General features: G+C 39.9%; 1 protein-coding gene across 35 annotated transcripts in view; it reads left to right on the plus strand.

The window, feature by feature from the left end:
- Positions 1–23,856, plus strand: part of SOX6 (SRY-box transcription factor 6) — a 720,388-nt gene extending 696,532 nt beyond the window's left edge. For 30 of the 35 annotated variants that reach the window (XM_070803611.1, XM_070803609.1, XM_019974613.2 and 27 more), the window contains 3 exons: positions 4,065–4,298; positions 7,071–7,287; positions 17,068–23,856. In XM_070803611.1, the coding sequence (XP_070659712.1) occupies positions 4,065–4,298; positions 7,071–7,287; positions 17,068–17,371 (755 nt within the window). In that variant the 3' untranslated portion in view covers positions 17,372–23,856. The remainder of the gene's footprint in view (positions 1–4,064; positions 4,299–7,070; positions 7,288–17,067) is intronic. The other 5 variants (XM_070803604.1, XM_070803624.1, XM_070803617.1 and 2 more) reach the window with 1 other exon arrangement.
- The last annotated feature ends 574 nt before the right edge of the window (positions 23,857–24,430 follow it).

Here is a 24,430-nt window from a genome sequence, read left to right on the forward strand (position 1 = left end):
ATTTTGCTTCTAAACTGTTAGGAGTAGGCTTTCCTGTTTATGCAGTAGAATACCTGGCTAAGGCCATCAGTCCAACTTTACATTTAACTGTAGAGGTTCTCAGTCTATAGGGAAATATTTAGTGGTTGCCACATGTAAAGCATGTATATCAGTGTGTCGTACTGGCAGGGGTTATGAAAACAAGCAAGTGCTATGTAGATTCATCCATTCACTCGTTCATTAATTGAATGTATTTCACTAACTGAAACTTTATATGCCATGTGCTTTATTGGAACCTGGAGATACAGCAGTGAAGGAAAGCCAGTTCTCACCATGTCCTCAAAGGACTTTTAATCTAGTGTGACATTATGGTCGCTAGGCTTCCCGGGTGGTGCTAGTGGTGAAGAACCCACCTGCCAATGCAGGAGACACAGGATACGTGGGTTTGATCCCTGGGCCTAGAATATCCCTAGAGAAGGGCATGGCAACCTACTCCGGTATTCTTGCCTAGAGAATCCTATGGATAGAGGAGCCTAGTGGCCTACAGTCCATAGGGTTGTAGAGTCAGACACAACTGAAGTGACTTAGGACGTACTATGGTGACGTCTTTGGAAACCATGAAATATCAAGAATTTAGAAACAGTTTCATAGGGGTGTGTGGCTCAGGTGGTAAAGAATCGGCCTGTAGTGCGGGAGACCTGGGTTCAATCCCCGGGTTGGGAAGATCCCCTGGAGAAGAGAAAGGCTACCGACTGCAGTATTCTGCCCTGAGAATTCCATGGACTGTAGAGTCCATGCGATCGGGGAGCCTGGTGGGCTGCCGTCTATGGGGTCGAACAGAGTCGGACACGACTGAAGCGACTTAGCAGCAGCAGCAGCAGCAAGTGACTTTCACTTTCATAGGGATGTTAAAGAATTATCCTCATGCAGCAGATAAATATATCAGGACCCTTGAAATGACTGCCTTTTAGTCTACTACTTTTGTATATGAGTTGAAACTTAACAATTTTGTCCTTGGAATTCAGGCAAGAATACTGGAGTGGGTAGCCATTCACTTCTCCAGGACCGGACCCAGGCCTCCTGCATTGCACGCAGATTCTTTATCATGAGTCTCCAAGGAAGCCAAATAAGGAGTAGTTGTTTTTGTTCGGTTGTACAGTCGTTTCCAACTCTTTGCGACCCCATGAAGTGCAGCATGCCAGGCTTTCTTGTCCTTCACCATCTCTGGAGCTTCCTCAAACTCATGTCCATTGAGTCCATGATGCCATCCAACCATCTTTTCCTCTGTCATCCTCTTCTCCTCCTGCCTTCAATTTCTCCCAGCATCAGTGTCTTTTCTAATGAGTCAGCTCTTCACATCAGGTGACCAAAGTATCGGAGTTTTAGCTTCAGCATCAGTCTTTCCAATGAATGTTCAGGACTGATTTACATTAGGATTGACTGGTTTGATCCCCCTGCAGTCCAAGGGACTCTCAAGAGTCTTCTCCAACACCTCAGCTCAAAAGCATCAATTCTTCAGTGTTCAGCCTTCTTTATGGTCCAACTCTCACAATCATACATGACTTCTAGAAAAACCGTAACTTTGACTAGATGGACCTTTTTCGGCAAAGTAATGTCTCTGCTTTTTAATACTCTGTCTAGGTTTTTCATAGCTTTTCAAGCTATGTTTTCAAGCTTTTCAAGCTAGGTTTTTCATAGCTTTTCATAGCTTGCCAAGGAGCAAGCGTCTTTTAATTTCATGGCTACAGTCACCATCTGCAGTGATTTTGGAGCCCAGGAAAATAAAGTCTGTCACTGTTTCCATTGTTTCTTCATCTATTTGCCATGGAATGATGGGACCAGATGCCATGAACTTTGTTTTTTGAACGCCGAGTTTTAACCCAGCTTTTTCACTCTCCTCTTCCACCTTCATTAAGAGGTTCTTTAGTTCTTCGCTTTCTGCCGTAAGGGTGGTGTCATCTGCATATCTGAGGTTATTGACATTTCCTCCAGCAATCTTGATTCCAGTTTGTGCTTCATCCAGTCTGACATTTCACATGATGTACTCTGCATATAAGTTAAATAAGCCTTGACATACTCCTTTCCCAATTTGGAACCAGTCTGTTGTTCCATGTCCAGTTCTAACTGTTGCTTCTTGACCTACATACAGATTTCGCTGGAGGCAGGTGAGGTGATCTGGTATTCCCATCTCTTTAAGAATTTTCCAGTTTGTTGTGATCCACACAATCAAAGGCTTTGACATACTCAGTAAAGCACAAGTAGGTGTTTTTCTAGAATTCTCTTACTTTTTCTATGATCCAATGGATGTTAGCAACTTGATCTCTGGTTCCTCTGCCTTTTCTAAATCCAGTTTGTACATCTGGAAGTTCTCATACTGGTGAAGTCTGATTTGGAGAATTTTGAGCGTTACTTTGCTAGCATGTGAAACGAGTGTGATTCTTTATTGTCTGAGCCTCCAGGGAAGCCCAATAAGTAGTTATTGAGTATCTATTGTATGGAAAATCCGGGGGATACAAAAATGAGTACAACATAAACACTAACTTTAGGGGTCTCATAAACCTGGGATAGAATGGAAATAATTAGAGATGATCACCAAAAAAAAAAAAAAAAAAAAGAAAGAAAGAAAGAAAGAAAAGGAATTTCTTTGGCACAGAAAAAAAACATTAAAAAAAAGAGGAATGAATGCAGCCTGGGAGGCATCATTGCAAATGCTCTTCCTTTGGCCTGAATTACCCTACCCATCTGTCTTTACTGGGCAGTAAAGACTCCCCTATTCACATGCTAATTCCTGTTTGTCTTCCAAGATTCAGATTAGATGTCACCTTTAATAGGAGGCATTAGTTGACTGTCCCCTCTGCTGGTGCCCTCTTGATGTCCTGTTTACTTCAATATTAGAGCACTTACCATATATTCCATTATGACTGTCTGTTTGGGGTCTGTCTCCTCCCCAAACTGAGCTCCTTTAAAAGCAGGTGCTGTTTTATTCACTTTTGTATACCTAGCATTTGGCATAAAGCCAAAGTCATAGTAATTTCTCAGTTAATTGTTTAAATTGAATTATTTAATTAATTCATGAAACACACCATATTTAAATAGGCCTTAAAGGATGAGTGAGATTTAGCTTGAAGAAGTAAGAGAAGGAGCTTCCAGCCAGTGAGGGGAGCACTGGCCAAAGTACTGTATTGTGAAAGAGAATTCTTTTGGGTAAGATAGTTTGAAATGGGGAGAAGGCAATGGCAACCCACTCGAGTACTCTTGCCTGGAAAATCCCATGGACAGAGGAGCCTGGTAGGCTGCAGTCCATGGGGTCTCGAAGAGTCAGACATGACTGAGCGACTTCACTTTCACTTTTCACTTTCATGCATTGGAGAAGGAAATGGCAACCCACTCCAGTGTTCTTGCCTGGAGAATCCCAGGGATGGGGGAGCCTGGTGGGCTGCTGTCTATGGGGTCGCACAGAGTTGGACACGACTGAAGTGACTTAGCAGCAGCAGCAGCAGTTTGAAATGGCTGTGATGTTTAGCACATGAGGCTAAAATCATAGATAAGAGCCTACCTTTGAAGGGAGACATCACAGCAGGAAAGGTTGTGTGCATGCTAAGTCACTTCAGTCGTGTCGGACTCTGAAACCCTATGGACTGTAGCCCACCAGGCTCTTCTGTCCGTGGGATTCTCCAAAGAATACTGGAGTGGGTTGCTGTGCCCTCCTCCAGGGAATCTTCCCAATCCAGGGACTGAACCCATGTCTTATGACTCCTGCATTGGCAGGCAGGATCTTTATCATTAACACCACCTGGGAAGCCGAAATAATTCTTTATTGTCAACTGGAATTGACTGTAGTAAACATGTGCTAGGCGTTTAAAAACATGCAAAAGTAATTCTGCCCAGTGTATCTTTGAGACCTACCTCAGAAGAGCCTGTAGGATTGTCATCTGCAACTGTATCCTGCTTCCAAGAGTTCATTTAAAAAGAAGTTCATTAAAAAGTTGCTAGGGAAAGCAACTGAACCAGGTGGCAAGTTGTGTTACATTATCCAGATAATAATGCCTTGCACCTATCTTGTTCTTCCTGCCCTGACATTACAGGAAGTAAAGCAATGAATGGCTCTGCAGCTAAACTACAGCAGTATTATTGTTGGCCAACAGGAGGTGCCACTGTGGCTGAAGCACGAGTCTACAGGGATGCCCGAGGCCGGGCCAGCAGCGAGCCACACATCAAGCGACCAATGAATGCATTCATGGTTTGGGCAAAGGATGAGAGGAGGAAAATCCTTCAGGCCTTTCCTGACATGCATAACTCCAACATTAGCAAAATCTTAGGTGAGTGCAGACACTGACGCTAATTATCTAATGAGTGGAAAGAAGGGTCCTAATATGACACCTAAGGGAGATGGTGGTGTGCAGATATTAGGTGTCACTCAGCAAGCTGCCCCAGGAGACTGTCATCGTCTCTTCACTCTTCACCCGCACCGCGGCATTTAGGTTTAGGAGTTAGTACCTCCACCAGGTGCCAGGGCAGGACTGACTAAACACTTATTTTAGAGACAAAATATTTATTGTATGTGTAATAGGACAACTCTGAGGGGTCACTGCTAACTAAGAATCATAAAGACAATCTTTATCTCCTTTTCTTAATTTAGTCTTTTAAAATCTTTCAGTTGCTATGAAACCCTGGAAACACTCAGAGTTTTCTGCTTTAGTGTTCTTGGGTTCGTATGTCCTTCTAAAAGAACTCACCAAGGACTAGGGGTGAGCCCCCAAAATAGTGTGAAATTTATGGAGTGTAGAACAGTGCCTCTAATGATAACTTTAAAACTTGTAAAATAAAACTACATTTACTTTAATAAGATATGACTAGTTCAGATTTCATAGCAGTGAGTTGAACACATAGACCACAGAGTAACTTGCCAGAGTGATTCTCCTATTTCTCTGGATTAAACTCAATCCTTTTTCTATTAGTGTAAATCTTGCCTCGTGCAGATTATACAGTGTGGAATTATTGTACTCAACATATTGAACGTATTTTATTCAACATGCAGCATTGCAGTCAACATGTTTCCTCTTTAAAAAGAAAAAACACAGAAGGCACTGTTCTATTTAAGCTGTCATGATGTGACAAAATCTCAAAGGGAGCTGTTTAAGAAGCTGAAAAACATTAGAGACTTAAGCTGTGGTTTTCTTTTTTTAAATGTTTTGTTCAAAAGCAATAAATATTTAACCTGTGTAAATATCAGTGATCTGGACATACACAAATACACATGTTTTGTCACTGTATAAATAATTTAACTTGATTCTGAGACATTTGAGGCAGTGACCCCTATGAAAATTTAGAACATACATAAGATCAAATAGTGTTAAAATGTTAAAATAGTTTTTCCCTTTTTCTTTTTGATGTTTGAATTTCAAGGTAGATACTAAAAATCATTACAATTAAGTGGAGTTTTATTTTTAGACTTTCAGAGATGTATATCAGGGGATCATTCTTATGAATTTAAACCATGATGGATATATTAAATTTTTTCTAATTAATAGATATTCCAAAGAAAATTATTATTTTTCTGTCCCTAAATTTTGATATATAACTTTGAAATTTTCTCTTTTTTGGCCATTTTATTACCAGTATGAGTAAGCTCGCCCATGGGCACAGAACCTCTCTGTTTCCATGTTGGCAGCTGTGGGGAATCTATATTATTGATGTGCATTCTGTGAAAAAAAATTAAGAGTATAGTAAGTGTATTCATTAAAGTGTAAACTTTTAAGCACAGGCATTTTTAAGAGCACCAAAAATCCTCCATTAACTGGGGCTTTAAGCTGCTGGGAGCCAGCCGAACACAGAGAACCTTGTCCGTGTAGACTTTCTACACAACTTTTGCACAACAATCAGGAAAACAGGGATGGATGTGCTATTAAAACAGACCAGGATATTGCTGGCTACAGAGAATATTTGTACAACTTTTCCATTTGTTTATATATGAAAAATCTCCACCGAAGAACAGCTAGCATCCAGTCAGCACAGCTGTTACCGCTTTATTCACTAGCGACACACAAAAATGCAATTTGATACATGTAAAAAAACACATCCCTTCTTTGTCAAGTGTTTAGATAATTCTTTATAAACAATATTAGAGAAGTGAATACTTTTCCTTCTTCCTGTATAAACCGTATTAAAAATTTCTTACTTTCATTGGTATGGCTTTGAATGAATTGTTTAGAGTACTTGAAAATGGTATATATAATTCCAACTGTACCTTCCGGTTCTAAAGTTATAACTTCTTGAGTGGAGTTTAGGCTTTTTAATTACCTCAGGCCAGGGGAGACAGTGTGCACCTTAGGTTTTTATATATGGAAGAATATCAACATTTGCTAACATCTTATCAAAGGATAGCTTCACCAAAGGTGCTTGGAGTGTTAGAGTTGTTTGAATTACTGGAACCTAGAGAGTTGTTCCGGAGAAGGCAATGGCACCCCACTCCAGTACTCTTGCCTGGAAAATCCCATGGATGGAGGAGCCTGGTAGGCTGCAGTCCATGCGGTCGCTAGGAGTCGGACACGACTGAGCGACTTCACTTTCACCTTTCACTGAATCATACATTGGAGAAGGAAATGGCAACCCACTCCAGTGTTCTTGCCTGCAGAATCCCAGGGACGGCGGATCCTGGTGGGCTGCCCTCTGTGGGGTCGCACAGAGTCGGACACAACTAAAGCGACTTAGCAGCAGCAGAGAGTTGTTCCTGAGTATTCTGTCATACTCCAAGTATACTTAGGAAATTCAGGTTTTTAACCCTATGCAGATGGTGGGGAAATGACCTTGGTGTAGGAGATGATCTTTAAGCAACAAAGACATGTTTTAAAACAATATACTTATTGTAGCATCAGGCTTTAAATTATTGAGAAAAATAATGTAATAAATGTGTCACATCCAAATTATTCTTTGCTCTATCATCTGAAATACTAGTTGTGAGACTGGATGACATGTGGTAATAGGAGATACTCAGAGCCCAGTGGGTGAAGTGGTGGGAAGATAGACCCAGTATTTACCAGGAGTAGGTTGCCTTGACCACTTGGGTACTTAAAGGCTATGTTTGTGTCTAGGGTCTCGTTGGAAATCCATGTCCAACCAAGAAAAGCAACCTTATTATGAGGAGCAGGCCCGGCTAAGCAAGATCCACTTAGAGAAGTACCCGAACTATAAATACAAACCTCGACCGAAACGCACCTGCATTGTCGATGGCAAGAAGCTCCGGATTGGGGAATACAAGCAACTGATGAGGTCTCGGAGACAGGAGATGAGGCAGTTCTTTACTGTGGGGTAAGTGTTCCTGCATTCAGCCACCTGGGCTTTCCTTTCCCAGTAAAAACCACAGGATGGCTACTGGCAGTGTGTCTGGGAAGGAGATTAGGGCAAGGAGGAGGTTGTGACAGATGGGGCCTATCAGGACTACACAGCCTTGCAGCGTGGCTCCTGCTCAAATCAAAAGAAATGCAACAGATTGCTCTCAACTGATTACCCCTTTCATTGTCTCTCAAACTCATCTAAGATATTCAGTGCCCACACACAAAGTTTCTGGTAGTTTATTTAAGTAGACAGAGAGAGAGAGAGAGAAAAAAAAAAAAAAAATCTAACCTTAAGAAATCCCCAGAAGCTTTCCAGCTTCTCTGGGTGGTGCTTCTGACTCTAATCACAATAGTCTGCTTTTGTTGTGGGATCTACCACAAGATAATTGGCCTTGACATTGGTTAGAGGACCTCATTTTTGGCATAAGATCCAGAACTCCTGTTGCAGTAAATTATTCTGTGGTAGAAGCAGTAACAATGTGGATTTTTCTTGCTTAAATCAGAAACTAGACATGTTTTTGATATCTTCAAGTCTGATTTCATGTCATTTTGTTTAAAAATTAGGTAATAGATTTCTGGTATAAATTTCGACTTGGCTGACTGGCTGTCTGCATTCAAAAGAGGCCTCTTGTAACCACAGTCGTCAGAATTAAGTGGGGATGCAGATGCCTATATGTTCCAGCACACTCAGACCTAGAAGCCCAAGGGGGTGGCAAACCAGAGGACTATTCTGGAGGCCCTGGCCTGAGGCACCTGGAATCGGACTGGAGAGACACTTAGGAAGGGCTTGAGAGAGAGAAGTGGAAGATGTAAAGAGGAACTTGTGCTCACTGTTGACTGGAAGGGGAACTGAGGAGCTGTGCCATGTCAGGAAAATAAGAAAGCTTCACTTGAGTTGAAGAAAAGAGATACCTTAGAGGAGGAGTAAAGAACCTTTTATTTTTAAGGACGTTAAAAAAAATAAATAACCTCATGGAACAAAAGGTTAGTTTCAGAAGCAGGTGTTTAAAAACAGAAAACTAATTTGGAAAGGTAAATAGAATACACACACAAAAAGGCCAATGAGAGCAGTCTGGGTCACTATACGCTACACTAGAGTGTCCTAGGGAGGAGCATGGGCTTCAGCATTTGCTTCAGACTCTGACTGTGCTGTCTGCTTGGGCAAGTTATTTAACTTTTTCAAGCTTCTCTTTTCTCATGTGTGAAGTGAAATAAATAATAGTACCTATCTCAATAAGGCAATGCTTTTAAAAATGCTTTGTATAATCTTAGTATAATATCAATAATGGTGAATTCCTATCATTATTACCCTTATTAAACATGGATTTGCTATCACAGTAAAACTGTCTTTTATATCACTTTAGACAATCAATGACGATGCCTTCAGAATATGCCTGAGTCCTATGTGAGGAATGGCACAGTCTATGTATGGTAGAACCTTTTTGAGGTAAAGTGAGGCTGAAATCCCTTTGCTATTTGAGGATCCTTGTATATTAGCAGATGAAGATGTGCCAAAATAGGATATCAAATCCTTCTGTGTTGTAAATGTTTACATTTTTTAAAAAGCAATGCTTTTAACTCCAAAAGTACAATACAGTATAATTGGGCAATTCACATGCTAATTAGAGTATTTATGAAATATACCAAATCACGGAACACGTTAGGAAGTATAGTTGTAGGTAAGAAAATGTAAATTTAAGACTGTATAATGTCTTCTTTTAATCCTGTTAGTGTATCCCTGAAAACGTATATAATCTCTTTTGAGCAGAGAATCGAACGTTTAAATTTGAGACATTCTCTCATTCCGATCTTTCTCTCCTGTCGTGTCCCCTGTGTTGCATAGTGGGTCCCTTTTGCCACAGTCTGGAAGATTAGCAAAAGCACCATTTTAGTTCCCTGATACTTATTTGAATATATGAGATGCAGTAATTCTATTTAGTCCCCTTTACGAAAGGCAACATTGACAATACCTCTGGATCAAAATACCTCAACACATAACAATGTATATAAAATGAAACTCTAAATCAACTCAATAGCATCTACCACTTATTGAATGCCTACTGTATATGAGGTATTTTAGGTATACAAACTACATAATCCTCTAAAATAAAGAAATCGAGGCTTTAAGAGGTCTGATGGCTACTGAGGGCTTCCAGGTAGCGCTTGTGAAAGAACCTACCTGCCAGTGCAGGTAGATGTAGAGATGAGGGTTTGATCCTTGGGTCAGGAAGATCCCCTGGAGTGGAAAATGGTACCCACTCCTTAATCCTTGCCTGGGAAATCCCATGAGCAGAGGAGCCTGGCAGGCTCAAGTCCATAGGGTCACACAGAGGCGGACGTGACAAGCAATTTAGCACGCACTCATGGCTACTGAAAGGTGAGAATGAAGTAAAGGATTAAATCAGGTCTCTGTCTCTGTCATGCCAAATGACTGAGAAACTGTCCTTCCTATATTGCTTCAAAATAGGCCTCACAGTCCTATTCTGCACAGTCGTGAGTGTAACTATGCTATTTGAGGAAGAGCTCCTAGAACCTAGAGAAAATAAGGTCTTTTATCGTGGTATACAGTGGCATAAAGAACTTTGAAATTTAGAGACAAAGGATCCTGATGGTATAGGAGGTCCTTTGTGGAAGGCTCATTTTAAACTGAGGAATAGGGCTATGGATGTGCAAGCAATGGCCAGAATACTTCATTCTTTAATCGTCAATGCTGACTATTTTCCTCTGCCCGATTTTAATAGTACTTGCTACATAAAGCCAGATATTATTCCCACTTAAGGATTAGTATTCTCTTTTAAGTAGTTGTATTTGATAGATTATTAACTCCCTAGGGCTCATCTTTGGAAATTGATCTTCATTAGATGTGGGGTTATTACAAGAGGGAAATACAAACAAGAAATTCAAAGATTTCTATTGACATCTTGAGGGAATGGGGATGAGATCAATTTTTATAGCTGATTTTGCAAAGATGTACATAACTTTCAAGGCAATAAAGTTACATATATGGCTCAACATTGCCATGCATTTTACTGATGATACAACTGGAAGTTCAGTGAGTTAGATTTTTTTCACTTAGCTATTATGAAATGAATTTATCAATATATGAAATGGAGTAATGTTGTCTCTAACCTTAGATTTAACCCTTTCAATTGATAGATTAAGTATCAGAGTTTTGTAATAATCCCAATAGGAGTACTATTAATGTTAAGATGAGAATTAGGGTTCATAGAGGTACAATATTGTCTTTTCCCAAAGAACTATGTCCAAATGAAATTTATTTCCAATTTGTTGAAGTTTTATTCAGTAATTTACCTAATCGAGAATTATGCAGATACTATGAAATATTAAAATTAGAGCTACTTTTTGAGTAACAATAATAGTAAATTATTGAATAATTATGCTGAGTTAATTATAGCAATTATTGCAAACACAAAAACTTATAAGACAGGCAATACCATGCTCACTACAATGTTGAAAAACACAATATTCAGAGATGTTAAATAATTTGTCCAAGGTCACACAGCTAGTAAAGTGCAGAGCTAAGATTTAGACCAGGCTTATGTAAAACATCTTTCCTTTTCACCATTGCACATAAACTTTCAGTTAGAGCCTACAAATTGTTTAGAGACCGTATAGTGTAAGTGGTTAAGAACATCAATTCTGGAGCCAGACTGTGCTGGCTAAAATACTAGATCTGCTTCTTCCGGCTCTAGGAACTAGTGCAATTGTTGTTGTTTAGTCACTAAGTCATGCCTGACTCTGTTGTGATCCTGTGGACTGCAGCCCACCAGGCTCCTCTGTCCGTGGGATTTCCCAGGCAAGAATACTGGAGTAGATTGCCATTTCCTTCTCCAGGGGATCTTCCTAATCCAGGAACTGGACCTGTGTCTCTTGCTTGGCAAGCAGGTTCTTTATCACTGAGCCACCTGGGAAACCCATAGTGTCTTTCATTCTTCTGAACTCTCCACTTGCTCTTGGGAAACTTATTTAAACTCTGTGTACCTCAGTTTCCTCATATATGGAATGGGGATGACAATAATACCTACAACATCAGACCCTTCTGAAGACTGAATAACTTAATATATTGAAAGTGCTTGGACAATGTCTAGCGCATAGTAAGTCCCAAATTAGAGCAAATATTCTTATTCTGGAGAAATGATGCTATGTGTCAGGTATGTATTTCATATTGTAAAGAATTATGTTCTACTGGATTGTGGTATAAGTGATTTGAACATTTGCCATCTTGATCTTAAAGAGGTTGAATCAAGCCTATAAGATACTTACAAATTTAATTGAGTAGACTAGACATACTATTTTTAGTCTTGTCCTCCTATAGAGAAAGCTGGATTAGAATCTCTAATAGGTAATATAAAAAGATACGCAACTTCTAATCTCCTGAGGAACAGACTTCATTGCCTTCATTTACAGATACTGTAAAAGTCTGAAGGATCAGCAAACAGGGCCTTTGACAACATAAATAAATAGTTCCATTGCAGTTGGCAAAGCTAGATTATATATTCCAGGAATGTTCTTGTGATTTGGAAACCACAATGCTGGACTTTATCAGGGTCAACTCAAACTCTACTTGGGCTAGGAGGGAGGGTTCTTAGACATCTCTACTCATATCAGCTACATATGTATACTTTTACAGACATCTACAACTTTTGTTTTGATGTGTACATTCATTACTTATAAAGCCCAATGCTTGCCAGCTATTCCTGTTTGTGAAATCTGCAGTGTTTGAATTTTGACTTTGCAATTGATCTGTAAAGGAAGGAAAAATGCTTTTCAGGAAAGTAATTTCCGATAGACAAAGCTTAAGCATGCTGGCTGGATTTTCCATTTTGTTAACTGATTAGTCAGTCATTTGGTAAGGGACTGGGCCTATCTGAAACCAGCTGTGTGCCTAACACTGTACTAAGTTAATATAGTACATTAATTCTATCCACAATGAGCTCTCAGAGAATGCTATAGTCAGAGAAGCCAGAGACTTACATGGATAAGTTAGCAAATAACAGTTTATTATATGTACACATGTATACATGCACACACAGAATACATTGCATGGTGCTCCATATGACGTATAATGAAGTACTAATTTCAATTATATAGATGAGCAAGTAAAGCTCAGAGGAAGGGAGATTACTACGCATTAGAGCCAGCTATAGTCCATTCCTGAAGAAGGGGGCTTGAGGTTTGGGTAGGGTCAGCCTGGTGAAAAGTACAGGTGAGTGAGTGAGTGTTCACTCAGTTGAGTCCGACTCTTTGAGACCCCATGGACTGTGGCCCACCAGGTTCCTCTGTTCATGGGATTCTCCAGGCAAGAATGCTGGAGTGGCTTGCCATTTCCTTCTCCAAAAGTACAGGTAGATATTCCTATTTTGGCATGAAGGAGAACATGAATATAAGGAAGAAATATGAAAATGTTCAATAATAAATAAAGAGGCTATCCTAAGAATTTTATCTGGCATTAAAGTAAGATATGTCGGGTAAAACAGTATTTTGGAAACTCTTGAAAGTTATACTCAAATTTTTTAGTCTATTTTTACGCTGATAATGACAATGAGGTATCAAGGCCAGCATAACAGTCAGCTTATGATTTTGTATCTTCAGAATCAATGGTAACCCAGAAGGGGCCTCTGTAGTCATTGTGGGAGTCCTTTTAAGTTCAGCTTGAACTCTTCTAGGGCTAGAGAGCTCACCACTTTCCAAGGGAGCTAGTTTCCTTATGGAACATCTTCTAATGCTGGAAAGTTCTTTCTTCTTAACTAGGCCATACTCGGCCTTTCTGCTACTTTGTAAATTGGTTCTGATCCTCTTCTTTGGTCCATTCTAGAACAAATCTCTTCCTTTTGTGTGAAGAAAATCATTCAAGCATTTAAAGATAGTTATATTCACATTCCTTCTCCACTACCCTCTCTCCCATATATCTAAGAGCATTACATATTTTCTTCTCTAGAATGGGCTACCCAGCCTTTCATTTGTTTTCCCTTTTTTCACTAGTTCATTCATTCATTCATTTCATGTATTCAACAGATTTTTGTTGAGTGGTTCCTATGTTTCAGGCTCTGCCTAAACAGTGAAACATCCTCAGACTATATCATTGAAACATCTATCTTCATGAAGCTTGCATTCTAGTGGGGGACATTGGACAATTAATGAGTGAATGAATGAATAAATAAATATCAAATAGTAGTAAGTACCTTAGAACAAAGTAAATGAGGGAAAGGAGTAGGGAGTTTTAGAGGATGGAGTGCAATTTTAAAATGAGTGGATATAGATACCTCACTAAGAAGATAAACTTGAGCAAAGACATGAGGAGGTGAGGGAGCCAGCCATGCAGATATCTGGGAGAGCTAGGCAGAGTGTACAGCAACTGCAAAGATCTTGAGGTGAGATTGAGTCTGGCTTGTTCAAGAAATAATGGGGTCAGAGCAATAGGAGCATAATGAATAGGTGGGATGAGTACTAAGTGTCAGAGATAGTAGGGAGCCAAATTCTGAAAGGACTTGTTGGCCATTGTCAAGACTTTGAATTTTATTCTGGGTGAGATTGATAGACATTGAAGAGTTATAAGCAAAAGAGTATTGTGATATGACTTAGGTTTTAAAAAGATCACTCTATCTACAGGGTTGACATGTTGTCAGAAGGGAATGTGCCCTGAACTAAGGAAGCAGACTCTTACAATAAAACAAATTAGAGTTGATGGTGGCTTAAACCAGGTTTGTAGAGCTAGAGGCGGCAAAAGTGGAGGGATTCTGAATATTATATATTCCTGAGAGCAAACCAATAGGAGTTGCTGATGGATTGGATATAGGGATTTAGGATTTGCCCCCGCAGTCAGAAGATGAAGTACTCATTAGCCAAGATCTGAAAGGCTATGAGAGGAGCAGGTATATGGGAGAATGATCAGCAGTTCAGTATTGCACCTTTAAGGTTGAGATGGTTTTTTTAACATACAAATCAGATAAGAAGTTTTATATGCATTTCCATCGTCAAGGAATGAAGGGGAATTGACCAGACAGGAAGTCGATCGGGGTTGTAGGCAGTGGGTGACGCCATCTACTATCCCTCTACCACCTAGTAGCAGGCTTCTGAATATCTCCTGTCTCACTTTCAGAAAGATGTTTTGTTTGTTCGTTCTCAGTGTTCCATCACCAAGTTAATGTCCAAATACTTTTAAATATGTGCAACTCAGTGTAGAAGAGTTGGATTCTGATTCAGATTAAGTATTTTCCTGATAGTCTGAGCTTACCTTTCTCACCCTAATCTTGATATCTAGTAGAGAATTTGTGAAATAAGAAAGAATTCAACTCCTGGATATGGTACCTGTGTCACTTTGGACAACAACAAAAAATCTTTGGAACTTAATTGGTTACTTCATTTGTAAAATAGGGGAAGTGATATTTCTCTCTCAGGCTTATTGTGAGGATTAAAGAAGATAATGTAAAAACATCTAAGCATTATCCATAGCACATAATAAGAGGTCAATTCAAATTTATTTAATAGCTATATAGATATTTTGATTTTAAAATACTGCAAAAAAATGACCACCTATTCTTTGCAAAAAGAAAATGTCCTTCATGAAAAGAAAATGTACCATTTGATAGTTTGCAAATGAAACAAACTAGTTCTATATTTTGGTAATGGAACACTAAGAGCAAACAAATATAGATTCATTTACCAAATTGGGAAATCTGTAAAATGGGTTAATATTGCAGTAAAAGTTTTCACTCTACACTCATTATGTGATTAAGGCAAAAATATTTTTTATTGCAATTATCCAAACTCAGTTAAAAAAAAAAAAATCAATGAGGCATTTATTGCTTTGGGTAGGTTAGCATAAAATTTAATTGTGTCAATTCGCCCCAAACTTAGGAAGCAAGAAGTATACTGTTGTTAGAATTTGGTTCTATGAAAGGGAAGCCAGTATTTTATCAGATGTTTCTACACATGGATTTAGATTTCTCTATCCTCTTCTTTGGTACAGTCAAAATATCACTGCCAGCAACATAGAAAATGGATCAATGTCAGGGGCTTAGTATCAACTGGATGCCTACAGGCTCTGCAAGCTCAGGAATTTTTATGGAATATAGTAAGCAGAATGTGTCTGTATACTGAATATCTTTAGAGGAAAGAATGATGGAATTCAAGTCAGGTGATCTAGCTTCAAATCTCAGCAGTGCTGATTACTAAATATAGGATCTTAAGCAAGGTCTCGTTTTCTTCATCTGAAAACTGGGCATAATAATACCTCATGGAGTTACAATTTTAACTGGATGAGATAATCTATATGAAAATATTTTATGTTAGTTAAAGGTTAAGGCATCAATATTATGCCTCATAGTGTTTGACAGAGGTTGTTAAAGATAGCACTATCGGATACGCCACAGTGTGATTTTAGGCCATTTCTGTCATTTCTCCTTCTACCAGGCTGGAAAGCATACAACCCTTGAGAAATTATACTCCTTCAAGACGTTCAAAAAATAGCTGGTAACTTAGTTAATTATTCACAAATTCAGAGTATTTTCCTCTTAGATTGAGGTGGATAGAAAGTTTCGATGTAGGATTGAAACAAACGTTCAGTCTACAATTCAACGTTCTCATTGAACGTTGAATTCTTATTCAACATTCAATAAGAATCGTTCAAGTGATCGACTGACCTGAAGTCAAGTATTAAAAGGTGGAAGGACCTTCCAGGACTTCACTGATCCCAGCTTTTGTAAATGGATGGAAACTGAGGCTCAGAAAAGAGTTACAAGGGCAGTTTGAAGTGAATTTATATTAATGTCCCTAAAGATTGAGAAACACTTGGTGAATTTTGCATCTATGAATGAATATTGTTTCAGTCCTATTCTTCGAGCTAGGTAGTAGGTCTTTCATTCTTTCAATATTTCAAGTTACAATGCCTCAAGGGAAATGAGAGACAGATAGCCATGTCTCCCTGCAGAGGGAGAGACTGACCTTTGTAAAGGCTCTGGTAAGTTTATTTGAACTAGAGTGACATGATGACAGACTGATCTGGTGTGACCAAGCCTTGGCACCCACTAGGATGTAGGATGAGGCAACCTGTGTTGTTCTGTTAAGTAGCAAAGCTCTCAATGTTCTTCACTCCTGACTCCTTCAACCCTGGCTCCAGCCCAGGGCCACAGGAGTAATGACACCCAAGATGATCCTTCCATAATTAGGAAATAGAAGTTTCAACGAGCTTCCCTACAGGTTTAACCACAGAAATAAGTAGACATTTACATGAATACCAAATACATGCTTTACTGAATCTGACTCTGGGATGTATAGGATCCTTCCTCATCTTGATTCTTTCTTTATACAGCTCTCAAACCAAGGTGAAGACATAAACCTGCTTAACAGTGTCATTAAAGTATGTCTCATGTTACCAGCCTTTTTTTTTTTTTTGTAATGTTCTAGGAGACCCTAAAAAAATGATCTCACAAGTAACTTTGTGGAGTTAGCTACAGTATTTGTTCCAAATGCCAAGGGTTATCAAAGCTTTGCTTCCATGTTGCAAAACCATCAATAAGTTGCTCCATTGTATTGCTTAACCTCAACCACATCATCAGTGAGGTTTGCAGAACTCCTCCAGGACACACCTTTGTCCTATTTCATCATTTGCTTAGAATTTCAAACAGACTCCCCTCTGAGACTGTGTGAGGGATGAATTCCAAAGCCACCCAGAAGAACATGTGTATATAGATATTTCCCTCTGTTTTATTTTATTGTTTTCGAATCTATACAGGCAGCAGCCTCAGATTCCAATCACCACAGGAACAGGTGTTGTGTATCCTGGTGCTATTACTATGGCAACTACCACACCGTCACCTCAGATGACATCTGACTGCTCTAGCACCTCGGCCAGCCCAGAGCCCAGCCTCCCGGTCATCCAGAGCTCTTATGGTATGAAGACAGACGGCGGAAGCCTAGCTGGAAACGAAATGATTAATGGAGAGGATGAAATGGAAATGTATGATGACTATGAAGACGACCCCAAATCAGACTATAGCAGTGAAAATGAAGCCCCGGAAGCTGTCAGTGCCAACTGAGAAGTGTTTGTTTGCTGAATTAAAATACTCTGACATTTCACCTCCCCTCCCCCAACAAAAAAAATTCTTAAAGAGCCCGCATGCATTTGTGGCTCCACAATTACATCAGCAGAATGGTCTTAATTGTTTCGTAAAGCGTGAGACAGATTAAGTTTTCCCTGATTTTTCATGAACTTGAGTTTTTTTGTCGTTATTGTTATTGTTGTTGTTGTTTTTTAATTTAGGTGAAGACATATTAAATATGAGACACCAGGACTTGAAAACTTATCTCAACCCATAGCTGTCTTACAAGTCTTATATTTTTGTCTTACTTTTTTCTTTTGGATGTTGATAAAGGTTTAAGTTACTGTTTTAGATGGGGTTAAACATTCTCACTCAGGTATGCTGTGCCGGCCTACAGGTTGTGAATGTGTTTTTATTCTGAATTATTTTAGAAAACAACTGAGAATTTCATATTGGAAACAGAACAAGTCCACGGCGTGTGCAGCTGCATGCAGAGCATATTCAAAAGGCCTCGGAATTCCATTTTTCCACGTGGAGAGTTAAACTTTGAATGTGCCAAACTTTTTCATAACTTTTGAATCTTAATATTTTAAAAGTCTTAAAGGAGACACTGCAAAGTCTTAGACAATCTTTGGCATCTTAAAATAAAATAGCAAACCACACATATTTTTTTTCCAGACAATGGTAAAGTACTCAGGAATCTGGAGACGAGATATTGTAAGGCATGAACAAGGTTGCCGCAGTGCATGGACCCAGTCGTGTTTGCCTCTTGACGTGCCCTCAGTGTGACGTGGTATGACATGCGCACACTGGAGCGGTCACCACACCAGATACCGACACGGTGGTCTTCTCTGCCTGAGACCACCTCTCACTACATCCATTATCCCTTTGCCTTTAACCCTGACATTCAGTCTTAACACATTTTTCTCTTAAATAATTTATTCATTCCAGAATGTCAAGGGTCCACTTACTATTTATTTAAAAAAAAAATCGTTGGTGGCATTAATTTAATAATTCTTTTTTCTCACCCTCCTTCCCCAAAGAACTTTTCAACCCTTTTCACCTCCTTCTCCTGCTAGATACAAAAGATGTACATAGTGATTTTATGTCCCCAGAACATCTGGAAGCATTTCTGAAACAAGATACTACTAAATACCTATATAGTTGTTTTTGAACATCGGTGTAGATATGGCTGTAGAGCTGTGTATTTGGATACAGGTGTAGAGACTTACAGGAATGTCCCTGAGGTTCACCATGACTTTGAATCTTTTGCCAGAATTTTCCCCTAATTCAGTTAAGCAACAAGTGGTAGGATCTGCATCGGTGGCATTTCCCCTGAATGCCATTTAGCAGCAAGGGTCAACAGTGGTGACTGCCAGGCAGGAGAGTCCTGCGGCCAATCCTAAAGCCCAAAGCTGCGGGCCATGTAGGAGTCCACAGGGATGCTGTCACGGGCTGGCACCTCTTCACTGAGCTGCCTGTCCCATCTGGCACATCTAGAGAGTTCTTTGCAAAGTCCTCAGGATGCAAGAAGCCGCATGACAGCCTCAGAGCAGTGACAGAGGCAAATTGTCATGATACATCCAGAGAATGAAAGAAAACAATAGGGAGGGAGAAGGAGGGGAAATACATTCCCTAAATGGGATGTTCCTACTGTTAATTCTGGGGAACAGATCACTCCTGGGGCAGCAGACGAGTTCCTCTGGCTCACTCCCTCCATCTGTGGCCGCGTGGGGGTCATGCCTATGTGTGAACAAGATTAACTGCCCGTGTCACACGAGGATTTTTCTGGAGATGTGCTGATGCGTTGGGAGGGCAGTGAGGCTTCCTTCCTCATCTCCTAATGACAGGGAGCTCAGCCATGCCATCTTGACCTTCCTGAATCCAGGACTGATTGCCTACGGGGGAGCCTCACCCCGAGTAGTTCAGTGGGAGAATGTCAGCAAATGGGACAGTTCACCTCATGGGACAACCAGAATCTGATCACCAGGACATAGGAACGGCCCCATCAGATTTCTTGAGCCATTTTGTCACTTGGAAGAAAATAGTGTACCTTCGTATTTATTTAAGAGTGCTCACGGCCATACCTAAGAGCGATAAATAGGTCTAGCCAAGACATTACTGTCTATGTCATTAGCTAGGAGTGCTCTCTATAAGCTGATTTAGGTACTGATAGGAATGTTTGGTTCTTAATATTGATTGGGGATTGGAACTTTGTTTTTGTACATTTATTTCAAATGAGGGGGAGGTCATTTTTCTAAAAAAAAAAAAAATGAGTATTTATTATTGTCTTACTGGTTTCTTTTGATTATATACCTCTCCTCCTCAGTTCATTCTCACATTTTTTTTTCCTCTTTCTCTTTGATTCTTGCTTTTGCCCTCTCCCACTCCTTTTTGATTTTGTTGCATAGGTAGAGTGCTGTATGGCTAGCATTGTATTGTATGTAATTAATTTTGCACAAAGGCAAACATTTAGAATAGTAGGTTAATTTTGTTTGTTTTTATGACCATGCCAAAATAATATTCTGGGCTGGTGGAGAACAAAGGACTGTTCTTTAGGACTGAAACTTGATTTTGCTTGTAGTTTAAAAAAAAAAGAAACAAAAAAAAGAAAACAACACAAAAAGCCAACAAAAAAACACACACACTCACAGATGTTGTTTCGTAAGTGTTATAAGCACTGGATATAAATGGTATTTTTTATCACTTCTGACTAATGTGAAGCTGTTGTACGAAAACTACATGAACAAAAGTCATCTGTTTCGACTCGTGTGGGCTTGCCTCACAGTTGCCGGATTTGAGTCATTTTTATGTCTTGTTATTTCATTTATTTATGCAAAATACATGTGTGTATGAACACTTTGTTTTAGCTCCAGCTCTGCCTCAGTACTGGGGTTCAGTTACTCCTAGCCATGTTCTTAAAAATGAAAGGCTATTCAGGAATGATCTGATTGTAAACGTCTCTTTCATTGGGTCAAACAGTGATGCTGTATTTGAATCTAAATTCTGCACATAAGCAGTTTATTCTATTTATTAGCCAAGTTTGGCTCTAAATATCCATGGAAATTAAGAATGACAATCATAGGGATCACTTCATTTTATTTTCAGTGGGGCTTAAACAAAGTTTTTATGATTTTACCATCTCATTTTAGATTTTTCTAATTGTGTAAATATAACATAGAAATAGAATTTATTTTTGGTTCATGAATATTTAGTGAAATATAAGTTATGTATTTCCTTTTTGTTCTCTATCCATGTATGTTGGTCCAGACTAGAAGTTGACAAGTCACTGTACCTCATGGGGTAGTGAATTATCAGCCACAGTGAGAGAGCAGAGCCCCACTTGCAGCTGGAGCAGGAAAACCCTTCACTCGGGTTCTCGTACAGTTTAGAACCCACTGTCCACAGACTCAGCCTTTCACTTTTTTTCTCATAGAAAGCTGATGAATTGAACATGGTGAATTTCCAGCACAGCTGGGAGGGAGTCAAATTTGCTCTGTGAATCCACATGAATCTTATAAGGTAGTCCTGTGACCATTTAATAGCATGAAGCATGAATGCCATTACAAAGGCAAAAATCTGCCTCTGAGATTGGCCATTAATGAAAGCCTCATCATGCCAATTAGATTAAAGAATGTTAATCAACTTTTTTTTTCATTGCTCCCTATTTCATAATATCTTCAAATCAAAGGTAAACATCTCCATTTTGTTAAAGAACTTGCAGGATCAGGATTTTCTTTGTCACTTAGAATAGGGACACTGACAGACAATCCTGTCCTAAAAAAATGGACCATATGGAATAGGAAGGAAGGAAGGAAGCGAAGAAAGAAGGAAAGGAAGAAAGAAAGAAAAGAAAGGAAGCAAAGGAACGAAGAAAGAAAGAAGAAAAGAAGAAAGAGAAAGAAAGGGAAAGAAAGAAAGAGAGAGAGAAAGAAAAGGTCAGTCTGTGGACAGGAGGAGCCAGTCGAGCAGTGTCTCTGTTTCGCTGGCAGATGTGAGGTGGTATCTTTTCCAGGAAGGTACGAAAGCTTTGTTGTTTTCACCTGTATTCAGCTCACCCTTTCAGGAGCACATCAGTTCGCTCCACTTGGTATGTGATACTCTCCAACCTTGTCCTCAGGCCTGATTTGTTTGCCAGGGTCCCAACACCATCTCTCAGGCCAAGTTCTAAATTCAGGTGTGGGCTCACAGTGCTATTGAGCTTGTCAAATTCTGGCCTCCCCTGAACATGAGCCCCACTGGAGCCTGGGGTGTTTGAAAAGGGTGTGATCACTCTAGGGCTGAAATTAAAGGCTTCTTTCTTTTCCTTGTGAAGCCAGGCTGCTTCTCCGGAGCACACCCTCCCGAGCAGTGGGGCACAGGCACTAGTGAAAGCGGGGATTGTTTCGAGGAAGCCCATCTACCCCCAGTAGGAAGGCAGCCTGGTCACACCACAGCTGAGGCTGCTCCTCTTACTTCACTCATTCTGCAAAGAGGTGACCTCTACCTACTCATTAAGGAAAAGAAAAAGGATCGCTTCGTAGTTTTAAACCGTACGAGAAGTCCTGTACCAAGTGCCAACAACTGCAAAGAATGCAGCTAGAGGAATGTATTGAAATTATTACTGGGTCTTCCTTTTTAATGAGAATATGACAAAAAATGGTTGCTGTAGCCTTGCCTGATTTTGTATATGTTTGTCTAAGGACTGAGTTGGCACTTAAGCTCACTTCTCAAAGTATAATAATATTGTATGACCTCATTTGTCCTTTTACTAAAGCACTTGCATCATTTCCTTAAGTCATCTGTCCCCTGACATGTTTTCTTCCTTAATAAACAACTTCTGTCTGTTATTCCTGCCGATTATGTTCTGTTTCTGATGCCATGTACTATTGAGCGTAATCCTCTGCTAATATCACTGAAAATACTGATATGCAAACACTTTTCCCTTTCATCCCCACCCCATCTTTTCCTTTGGGGACAGATTTCTTTCCAAAAGCTCATGAACAAGTATTGGGAATGCTGGTACCTTGGAGGCAGGGCTAGAGGTGGGAGGGGGCAAGGCAGAAAGGTAAAGCTTAGTGCAGATTCTCTTCTGATTGTCGTCCATGGCAACACGAAAGCTGGAAGGCAACTCAGTGACATATCTTGCTCAGTACGTTCTTATTCCTGAAGAACCACAGGCAGAAAGTGAGGCCTCAGTGCTGGTGCTCTTGGAGTATGGGGAATGTGCAAATATTTAACTGTTTTGTATGCTGCACATTGCAGACCTGCTCGTGTGCATTCTCCGTTTGTCTTCCTTTGTCATATGTGTTTTTGCTTTTTTGAAAAAGTGCAGTCTTTATTGTACCCTTCTCCAGCTTGTAGCAAATTAGAATGCTTAGCATTTATGTTCATTCATTATTGTATTTGCCATGTAAAATTTTTATTACCTTAGACAAGCTTATAAGCTGTTACTACATAACTTATCTTATTGTAACTCTTTTATTTCCCGACATTGTAATTTGTTTGTGATGTATATTGTGAGATTGTATTCTATGTTAATTTAATCAGCACAATTCACTGACATGCTGGACTGACATGCTGGCTGCTGTTTCAAAGTGTAAAGTTTGTGTAGGGCTGTTGAGACAACTGCTACTCTGTTGCCAAGGTACTGCGCTGGTTCCTCTAGCAACACTGGGGGTGTGGCCCTTGGGACTGAGGGCATCGAATACACCCTTGAGCAAATTTTAACTGCAGATTTTCTTTGTAGAAATTCTATGTATAATGCAGGTACCTACTTGGCCCATGGCTGGTAACTATTTGGGCAATTAGAAAAAAAAAAAAAAAACAAGAACCATAAAAACTAGTGTCTATTGCTGCTTTGAATATGTTTGAAAGTCTGAAATGTAAATAGTTTATCAAAAAAAAATCTTGTACAGTCCAGTGTAAAGTTTTTAAATGACCTTAAAAGGGTTGTCATCACATCTTTCTCACACTCTCCTCCTGATAATGGAAAAAAAGTTTGCTAAGGATTAAAGAAATGAGAAAAAAAAGAGAATCTCTTCAGATTTCAAGGAATGAATCATTGTTCTTAGCTTTGTTGCATACACACACTTCTTGGATTTCGTTGTGCAGTATTGATGTGAGATAAAACTCAACATTGAATAACCTTTCAGTGGTACTTTTCAAAGTCTTCCCCTCCTCTGCCTCATAATTAAGGGAAAAGACAAAATTGAAAGACACACTGTCTTTATCTATCCTGGTGTATGTTGGCACCTTAGCTACTTTTTTTTTTTTTCCTTTTTGCACAAGGTGCTTTCCTGATATGTTAAACATGCCATCTTTGGGTGATAATGTATATGCCATGGTGGGGCCTAGGCCCCTCAGGGGAGTGTCTATAAGAACTGCCTATTTATGCTCATTTACCTCAAGACTGTCCTCTCTACCCTTAATCTAGTCGTCATCACTCCATCTTTTGTACTGCTGTTGACACTTACAAATTAAAGATAAATTTTGTTTTATGACCTCCGTGTACGGCCTTGTCTCTGCCCTGCAGACTGTCCCTGCCCTGAAGCCCGGTCAGTCCTAGGCTTCCTCCTCCCTCTCGCCTCCCCCTACCCTCAGCGCTTGCTGCTGGAGCCTGCAGGGCTCCCTTATCCCACTTCTCTGCCACTCCCTGCTTCTGCCTTGCTGGGAGGTAAGGCTCAGGAAACCTTCAAACCCCTTAGCCTGGGAGACTTGCCTGTTTTTTCCCTTGTGGAGGCTACACTGCTGCAGCAGGAAATGCTTGTGGATTCAGACGGTAGGAACAGGATCCAAGGCGGATTTTTTTGTCAAGAGAAGATGAGAAAGAATGTCACTTCCTATTTGCCTGACTTCTTCATGAGAGTGAAACTGTTTATGAAAACTCCCAGCATTCCTAGGTATGAACGAATCTCAAGGGCCAGCCTCTCATCTGACATCAACTTCTACAGGCCTAGCAGCCAAGAGTGGAAAATGCTGCACTTCTGGAACCGTCGCCTCCACTGTGGTTGGGAGCGGTTGGCTGATTTCTCAGCTGCTTCTGCAGCCATGAGTTGGCTCAAGAGTGAATGATAT

The sequence above is a fragment of the Bos indicus genome, chromosome 15 (assembly GCF_029378745.1).
Source record: "Bos indicus isolate NIAB-ARS_2022 breed Sahiwal x Tharparkar chromosome 15, NIAB-ARS_B.indTharparkar_mat_pri_1.0, whole genome shotgun sequence".
In the NCBI taxonomy this organism is placed as follows: Eukaryota; Metazoa; Chordata; class Mammalia; order Artiodactyla; family Bovidae; genus Bos; species Bos indicus.